The sequence below is a fragment of the Pygoscelis adeliae genome, unplaced genomic scaffold, assembly GCF_000699105.1.
Source record: "Pygoscelis adeliae isolate BGI_AS28 unplaced genomic scaffold, ASM69910v1 Scaffold74, whole genome shotgun sequence".
NCBI lineage: Eukaryota > Metazoa > Chordata > Aves > Sphenisciformes > Spheniscidae > Pygoscelis > Pygoscelis adeliae.
Genome location: NW_008824665.1, coordinates 3245082 through 3254154, shown reverse-complemented (window position 1 = coordinate 3254154; position 9073 = coordinate 3245082). Strand labels below are relative to the sequence as shown.

Genomic DNA, 9073 nt, shown 5'->3' with positions numbered 1-9073 from the left:
CATATGACATCATGCTCAGCACATAAAGCTGGGGGAAGAAGAAGGAAGGGGGGACGTTTGGAGTGATGGCGTTTGTCTTCCCAAGTAAACGTTCCGTGTGATGGAGCCCTGCTTTCCTGGAGATGGCTGAACACCTGCCTGCCGATGGGAAGGAGTGAATGAATTCCTTGTTTTGCTTTGCTTGCGTGTGCGGCTTTTGCTTTCCCTATTAACCTGTCTTTATCTCAACCCACGAGTTTTCTCACTTTTACCCTTCTGATTCTCTCCCCCATCCCACCCGGGGGAGTGATCGAGTGGCTGTGTGGTGCTTAGCTGTCGGCTGGGGTTAAACCATGACAGCTCTGTTGCTTGGCAGATAGATTTAAGCAGCTTGTAATCCCTGCTCTTCTACTGCATCTACCTGCTGGGGACTGGCTGTTGTCTCTTGACAGAAGTTCTGTGCCTATCCATATTTAGGGATACAGACCAATAACTAGTACTGATTGCTGCCACATTTGTCATAAAAGCCTAAAGTAGGGTATGATGAGTGCATAGGGCCTGTATTAGCCCTTTATAGGAAGAGAATGGAGCCTTGTGAGGCATATGTAGGAAAAAAATTCCTCAGTTTCAGTTTTTCCTCCTTTCCAAGCATTGTCACTCTCATGGAATGAAAAGGGCAGGAAAAATCTGCAATGCTCATTTACTGTGTCATTTACCTGCAATTGGTATTTATCAACACAGGTTTTGCAGCATGCAAACAGACAGTTCTCCAGCACGCGTTTGGAGACTACAGAAGGGGGAACAAAGGTGCAAGATGAAGATGTAAAAGAAAAAAAGTGGGAGGACTGAGGGAAGATAAGAAAGAAGTGACAAAACCAGCAACCCTATAAAGTCACTCAGCCCAGGATGCTGGCTTCAGGCAGGCCTGACCTCTACAGACCAACCCATAAGGAGCAAGGTTGGCAAGCAGTCTGCAAACTGACACCGAGAAGAATTCCACTGCAGGTCAACATATTTTGAAAACAGCTGTTCCTGACGGAGGGCGGGCATGCTTTTTTTCTCCTGTTTTTGTTACGTGAGGATGTTGCGGCCATTGTGAATCAAGTTCTGAATGGCACTTTCTCTCTTTGGGATCACATGCTGATCCATCCCTGTTACAGATGTGTCCTCTCCCCTTTCCTATTGAGAGGAGCAGCCAATTCCCGCTTTGCTTTGAAAGGTTAATTTTCTTCTGCAATCATAATTATGCTGGCAAAGTTTGATGTGACAGAGGAAAAATTAGTCTGGTATTTTCAGCCTACCGTTTGTACTCATTTGGCACATGAGAGCATCTCTTTATCTGCGAGCTTCCTTGCCTGCTGATTCTATAAAAGGACCCCCTTGCTTTTTGAATTAGCCTACAATCAGGCAAAAGGTTAACGATTCAATCAGGTTGTTTATCTGGGACTTCTAGCACATGGAAAACATCCTTAAGAGGGTCCAATCCTGCAGCTCTTACCCAGAAAAAGCTCCCATGAGCTTCAAAGGCTGTTTTAGAAGAGCGACTAAAGCATGGGTTCTCAGATTCAAAAAAGGAAGCACTCAGTAGAAATTCCCACCCCTGTGGTGAGACTAGGTTATGTCTGAGCATGATTCCCTAGAAATTTCCTCAGGATCATTTCTAATAATGATCAATAATGAGAGCTTGGCTTTCCTCCATTTCATTATTTCCTTCTTTTCATGGGTATTATCATGACTAAAGTAATATACAGGATTGTATAAGGAGGATTTTTTCCACAATTGGAAAGGTGAAAAATTTTTAAGCATGGAGACTCATGCACCACAAGATCTCAGATTACTTAAGTTCAGATATCGGTAGGGCAATGCTCGACAGCTTTCTTCTTTCTACAGAAAAACAACATCATAACTGAGAAATCTTACACACATAGAGTTACACGAAAATGCAATCTGTTCATTTTCATTTCTGACCCAAAGTGTCTCTTTGCCTATATCACACCAAAGTATATGTCACACTTTATCTAACTAGATGCATTGTAACACTGCTTGGCTGATTGGTCTCGACAGGATGAAATTCAGTGAAGCCTGAGTTAGGTCAAGAATTTTTCACTGTCTGCAGCGACAATTTAAAGCCAAGGTCAGTGTCTACACTGCGGTACACCAGTTGACACCAGCTGGCAACCTAGACATTAAAGTCCAGGGTGGGGATTCAGCTTGCCCTGAATTTAGAGGTGAGTTTCAGATACCTAAAATTAGGTGTCCAGATTTGTATCTATAGTAACCTGTGTCTTTATATGAGCAAGATGTCTGAACTCGATGGAGATCTGAGGTTGTCCACACAGAGACACCAAGCAGCACTTGAGATGCTCTGCAGATCTGCATGGCACTAGCAGGTAAGTCACACATCCTAAAGGAAACATGCACCATTCTGAGGAAAGTACTGGTTACACCAGGGCAAGTGACTGGGAAAGGTGGTACTCAAATACCTTGAAGAATCATGCCAACTTTCTGGCTGGAAATCAAGCCCCTGATCTTGTCCCAGTGCAATTAGCTTAAAATGCTGGCACTGACCACAGTGGGAACAGTATGGGGACCTGAAATCTCAATGATTTTCATGGATCATTAACTCTGAGCTACCGTCCATGCTGCAAGGGATCAGGTAATTCCTGTGCTTGGAGGCAGTGGGACTTCTGTCAGCTTGCCCTTCATACCCCTGCCGACAGCTGAATGTGTTTCATTGTTAGCTCCAGTTCTTTCAAAACAAATGATTTGAACTGAAAGATCTTACCACAGGATCCTCCTTGTTGTGTTTTTTATGCACAACTTCTTATCTGTTCTTGATTATACCAGAGGAGGGTTATGAATATTTATGGTTAGAATTTATAATTTAATGCTGTGCCTTTTCTGCTGATTAATTCAAGGACACTTCATTTCTTAAGATGCTTGGTTCCTGAAGAAAACATTTTCTGCTGGACACCTAATCTGAATCCTGAATATTTATCCACTATCAAAAGTCAAAAACAAATTTCTGTATTCACAGGCAGCTTCACCCGGTCCACTGCAGCATGTATAGGTTTGCCCAAGTTCCTCAAAAAATGGATCTAAATTCGTGCAACAAGCAGCCAAAGTAGTGTAAGGTGTGTTTGTCTTCAACAGCAATGCATAATTCAGCAGTCTCACTGCCACAGCTTCAGAAGTTGACAAGGAAGTTATTTGATTTTTTAATTTGTTTTTTAATCTGTGAAAGCAGAAGTGAAGGGAAAAATATGCACCTACTTCTTCACTCTGGGCTGTGGTGACCTTTCTCCTCTTTTTTTTTTTCTCTTCATTTCCCTCTTACAATCTGGCTGGCTTGATACAAATAATAACACATGAAAGAGCAGGAGGCCTGGCTTCCTATAGCTCTGTGTAGCAATCACAAACCAATAAAACCGAGCCAAAAGAGGAAAAACATAACCATTCTTCCAAAAATACCATATGCCTCTAGCTGCAAAGGCCTAGAAAAGAGACCTAAGGATATTCAAATGTGTGACATGCTACAATGTCAAAGATTTGAGATTTAATTACCCTTCTCCTTGTTCTTACAGAGCGCTCTTTCCCACTGTTTGAAAGACAGGTCACAGAAAACCACTGGCTGCTGTACTTTTTCACAGGCAACCATTTTTCAGCAAAGATACAATTGTTATATTTATGAGAAAAGAACACCTTACTTGAGAAAGCTCTCTCTCAAATTTCTCCGAGAGCGTTGCAGCTATAATTTCCAATTGCTCAGCCTTCTGTACTGGAAAGGTGGTATCCGGCAAGTACACAGAGCACTGACAAGTTCCCTCATCATCCGTAGAGCCGGAGACATTGGCAAAGAGCTGCAATAACAAATCAGTAAAGAAAACAGTGTTAACATCCTTCTCTGGAATCAGTAGCTAATGCCTGACAATAATACGAGCTGTGACAATCATGAGATCAACTACTTTGTTACTAGATATCTTTCACCTTTTTCTTCCAAGGAACTCAAAATATCTAGCAATTTTTGTGACTCAGCCTTACAAATCTTTCTGAAAATAGCTAAATATTGCTGTAAAGATTTTTACCATTGGAAAAACAGAGGCATATACTAGTTCTTACTTTCCCAATCTTGCGGACAATGTTCCTAAGATAATGAAATAACTTTTCCAGCAGATGGAAAAGCACACAACAGCAGGAAAATAATAACTGAATAAGTTAGGTCTTATAGTTACTGTTCTGTTAATTTGAATTGAATTGATCAGATCATCTAGTCATTTCCATCCATAGAGATGAAAGTACTGAAATAGAACTAGTAACAGGGAAAGTTTTGAAAAGGAAAATGCTTCATTTGAAGTTTCTCAGCCAGACCCAGCAAACAGACAAATGCATTTAATTATACACCACTGAAAGGTGATGAATTAAATATGCAGGCTCAGCCTAAGGTGGAGATATACTTATTTTGCTACAAAATATTGCACGTAACACCCACACATCACAGCCCGCTCATCCACATTTGTGGATAGTTTGCAAAGCTATTGCCCATACCATTAGCACGAATTGCCTTGTCCTGGCTGTCTGCATGTTCAAAGCATCACCATTGGAGCAATGTGTATGGTGTACGGAAAGGTCAGGGCTGGCAATTCATGATCTTGCCATAATTTGCAGCCAAAGCACATCATTTCCTACAAACACTAGGCTGAATACTGAGTGTGTTTGAAGCAGTCCTTTTTTGTTTGTACACAAAATGTTTCCCAGTTCGTAAACCTATCACAAATTTATTAATAAAGATATTTGATGTTACTTTAAAATATTCTGGCACACACTTCAATGCGGCTGCATATTTTAAAACTACAGGCTTACTCTTTAAATACACTTCTTTCTATAACCTCTCCTCCTGCCTTGCAGAAATTCCAGTTATTCTTGTGTTTTTCCCTCTCCCTCTTAAAAACAAACAAGCAAACAACAAAACTATCTACTGAAAGCTGACATTTCAGCACTTTTTCTCTCGCATTTTCCACAGTGATTTCAACTAACTTCCTCACTGTTAAACCAGCCCAGAACATGCAGTGATGGCCAGCAGCAAAGCTGTCTTGATCTGTGAGCCCAAGAAGAGAACAGCAGCAAGCAGAGATGATCCTGGTTCACACTTCTGGCAAGGTCTTTACTGCAGCCATATCAAACAGCACGCATCTCATTTTGAAAGAAAGCATGAAAAGACGTTTTATCTGTGTTATTCAAGCACCATGGGCCTTTAAACTTCACTCATAGCCAGACTGCTGAAGACATTTAACATGAAAGGAAGCAGAGAAGTATCTCATGGCATTCCAGAATGTCCCAGCCTATAACTTCCGTTGATTTCCCTGCCAGGTAGGTTACCAAAGCACTTCTGAATATCCCACTAAGAACGTACTGCAAACTATTTCTAAGTTTCCAAGTACTTTTGAAGATATGGCTATCAGTACCTAAATTACTATGAAAAATAGGTTTCTAAACCACTTAGATGCTTCTGCACCTCTGAGTTCTCTGCGTATGGGCATGGCTGGGATGGAAAGTTGCTCAGCAATAACAAAAGAAACAGATGGGGGGAAAAAACAAAATAAGAAATAAATGTGGCTTAGTGAGTACATGGGAATTTCTATAAGACTGTTGTGCACCGACATGCTATTTTTTGTGTAGAAGGTATTGTATTCTATCCCTTCTGTATATAACACAAATACAATACATATGTGTATTCCACGAGAGAGTATACTATACATAGTATAGCATAGTATGTACTATACATATATATGTTTCCATATATAGTATAGTGCAAAATACACATTGTGTACTCTGCTGTAAAGCACAGTCCTGACTATATATAGCTATCAGTTTATCTAGAAGTACCATGCTTACTTCATGTGCTAAATAAACCATTCATAAATATATTCAGATGATCTCCCAAAAAAACCTCCAACTTGTGCATTTAAACTCCCTGTGAAAAACAATCATTATATTTTAACATTTGTGTTATGAGAGAGCCTTGAATTGCAGGCAGAGCTTCATTGCAGTAAGTGGAGCTTATATCTAAGCCAAGAGACAGTTTCCCCAAAGGAGCAGACAGCCTGGGCAGACAGAACTGCTTCCATTCTTCCATTGACATTACAAACATTGGGATCATGATGTTCATGGGACCAAGAAGCATTGTTTAGTTAAAAGCCCCTTGGGTCAGTAAGTGCCTCAATCAAAATATAATAACAGTCAAATGGTAACCATATAACAAAAATGTCTTCCCTCATCCTGTAGAAAAATGCACAAGATGATAGACTGTTACTTTTGATGGAGTTGTATGGTTTTTAAAGTTTAATAATTTACACTGAATGCTTAAAAGAGACCAAACTGTCCAGGCCTACAGCAAGGACTTGACAGCAACATTTCATTCTGTAAAATTAAGTTGTTACATATACATATTGGAAGCTATGAGAGATGTTCCTTTTGAACATCCCTTCAATTTAAGAAAAGGGGTAGGAGCCAGCAGGTACTCGATTTCCTGAAAACCACGAAGTTTATTCAGCTGCCTAAATGTGGACGTAGGGTTACATCCTCAAAACAGCCTAGCCATTTCAGTGCTTAATTTCCAGCTACACTGTAGCCCAGTGGCATTCACAGCTCCAAATTAGCTACTTGCTCTTCCTAAGACTGAATGGGATCTCTCAGAAGAGGTCCTCCCACACATCCCAGGTGCCACACTGGGCTAGCCTGGACAGCAAAGACCTGCCATGGAGCTGTCTACCATCTCTGACCCCTGATCTGGAGCTGTGCTTTGGACAAACGCTGTTCTTGATACTAGGTTACAGGACCATGCAGAGCAAGCGTGTCCCATTGAATCTGCTCCAAAGCAAATATGTTATTAAGCAGTCACTGACAGAAAGAGGAAAAGAAACCAAACCCTGAAGTCTGCAGACCATGGACTTGAGCACTGTACCGGAAGGCACGGAAATCAGATTCAAGTCCCTCTATCAGCAAATAGTTGAATAAAATTTGAGCTAAGTAGAACAGGAAGAATCAAGATTTTCTCACCTCCAGCAACCACAAGTGGCCACTTCTCACAAGATTGTTTCAAGGCCCTGCTCTGGTTTACATGGGAAGACAGAGTTGAAAAGAAGTCTTCCCCTTCCTCCAGGGAGGCTGTAACCACCAAACTATTTGGTACATTGCCATCAAACCCCCATGGCCCCAGCTGTTTCATGTCTGGGGTCCAGTTCAGTACTTACAAGGGCAATGCCAGAGCTTTGCATGTGACTTAAGGCATTCAATGACATTGCAGCAGCACTGATGATTTGGGGAATTCGCTACTGCCTAAAATCCTGGACACACAACACCTAAATGCCTTTTCCTGGGCAGCCTAACTGATGAACATGTATCAAGGTTAAATCTCTGAGTGACTGTGTAGCATTTGAAAAATGGGACACAAGTTCCTAATTTTGTTTTTTCTGGACTTCACTGAAGAACAGTAATGATCATACCTTTGGGGGAGTGCGCAGGTCACCAGTCGTCTTGCTAGGCTGAGTCAGATACGGAAGCGTCATATTGAGATGAGGCGTCTAAAAAGCAAAGGAAAGCCTTTTCCAGTGTGAATTCCTGCATATGGCACCATCCCTTCCCCACCAGCTAGCCCCCATCCTGCAGCTCCAAAGCACTTTGATTTTATTATGGGAGCCATTCCCAGCAACTGTAAAATTAATTGGCTTTTCTGATCTGCTGCTGAGGCAACTAACATTTCCCCGGGCACAGTGTCACTTCATAGACACCTCTTCTCGAAGAAAGACTCTGTGTGAGCAGTGCAAGGCAGGGGACACTCAGCCTGCCTGGGAGGTGTGAGCCGGGGCTCTGACAGGCAGCCCTGGCAGATTGCATGGCAGTCTAAAATGACAGTACCATGCCCTCCTGCCCTAAATCCGGAGACTACTGTCCTCCCAGCAGGGACGTCCACTCCTTGCTGCCCGGCTCGCAAACCAGCCTCTTGGCGCAGGACTCACTGCCCCTTTCACGCCAAGCTGTCAGGCTGCCAGCTGTGACGTCTGGGGCACGCATCCTGCTCTGCTACTAGCACCACAGATGGGGCAGCATCCCACCACGGGGAGGGAGCGCCGGGGGAAGCCACCACAAGGATACAACCAGGTCCACCTTGGGAGTCTTATGTAGTGAGACAATATACATCCCCTTTAACTTTCATCTGTGGCTGGCGCCTGCATTCCTGTCACAGCAAGGAGAGTGGCTGTCACCCTGGCACTGTACTGTGTGTCCCTAAAGGTCTACTGCATCCCCACATAGGGTGCAGAGCACGATGCATCGCCGTGATGCAGCACACTGTCACCCATAGTGGGGATTCACCAAAATCTGTGGCAAAATGGGAACTGCAGCAAGACACCCTCAATGTCAAATAGTGTGACAGACTGAGCATCAAGTGGTCTTCCCCTGCAACAGGACACCTACCCCTGGGTCTCTCTGCATTTCCTAAATCCCAGCCGGAGCCCCATTCCTGAGCCAGGGAAAGGTGGGGAACTCCAAATGGCTGGCAAAGGGCAGGTCTATTAAAGAGCATAGCATAAACAAGCTTTTGTGGGACAGTTTGTCAAATAAACCCACTTGAACAAGCATTTGTGTGCTCATATGATTACACTGAACATAGGGGGGGCAGCTAGTAGCAATTAACAGTGGTAGGGCAGAGAGCATCACAAATTGTGTAAATTACACAAACTGAGGACTAGCTTAAAGCTGAGCAGTCTGAGGACAAATGTCTCGCATATTAAGCTTTCTACCCTCAGCTTATCAACATATATTTATACCTCCATCTTGACTTTTGCAACTTTCCATTCCTTGAGTAGATAAACGCACCTTCCCAGGAGATGCTGACTTCACTGCCTGCATCCACAGCGCTCCCAAACTTCAAAAAATATAACTAGGGGCATGCAGGATTTTTCTGGTTGGTGACTAAACCAGACAAAACAGAAATAGTCACTGGGGCCAAAAGGTGGGTTTTTTTCCAAATTTCAACGAAAACATACCAAAAGGCAGTCACTTTGGGTCAAACAAAAAAAAATGTTCTGTTTCATTC

General features: G+C 42.7%; 1 protein-coding gene across 1 annotated transcript in view; it reads right to left on the bottom strand.

Moving 5' to 3' along the window:
- The window catches only part of OLFM4 (olfactomedin 4), a 22812-nt gene that overhangs the window by 12962 nt on the left and 777 nt on the right, over nucleotides 1-9073 (bottom strand). The window contains exons 2-3 of the mRNA XM_009322862.1: nucleotides 7482-7559; nucleotides 3687-3839 (exon numbers count right to left, since the gene is read on the bottom strand). Of these exons, the coding sequence (XP_009321137.1) occupies nucleotides 3687-3839; nucleotides 7482-7559 (231 nt within the window). The remainder of the gene's footprint in view (nucleotides 1-3686; nucleotides 3840-7481; nucleotides 7560-9073) is intronic.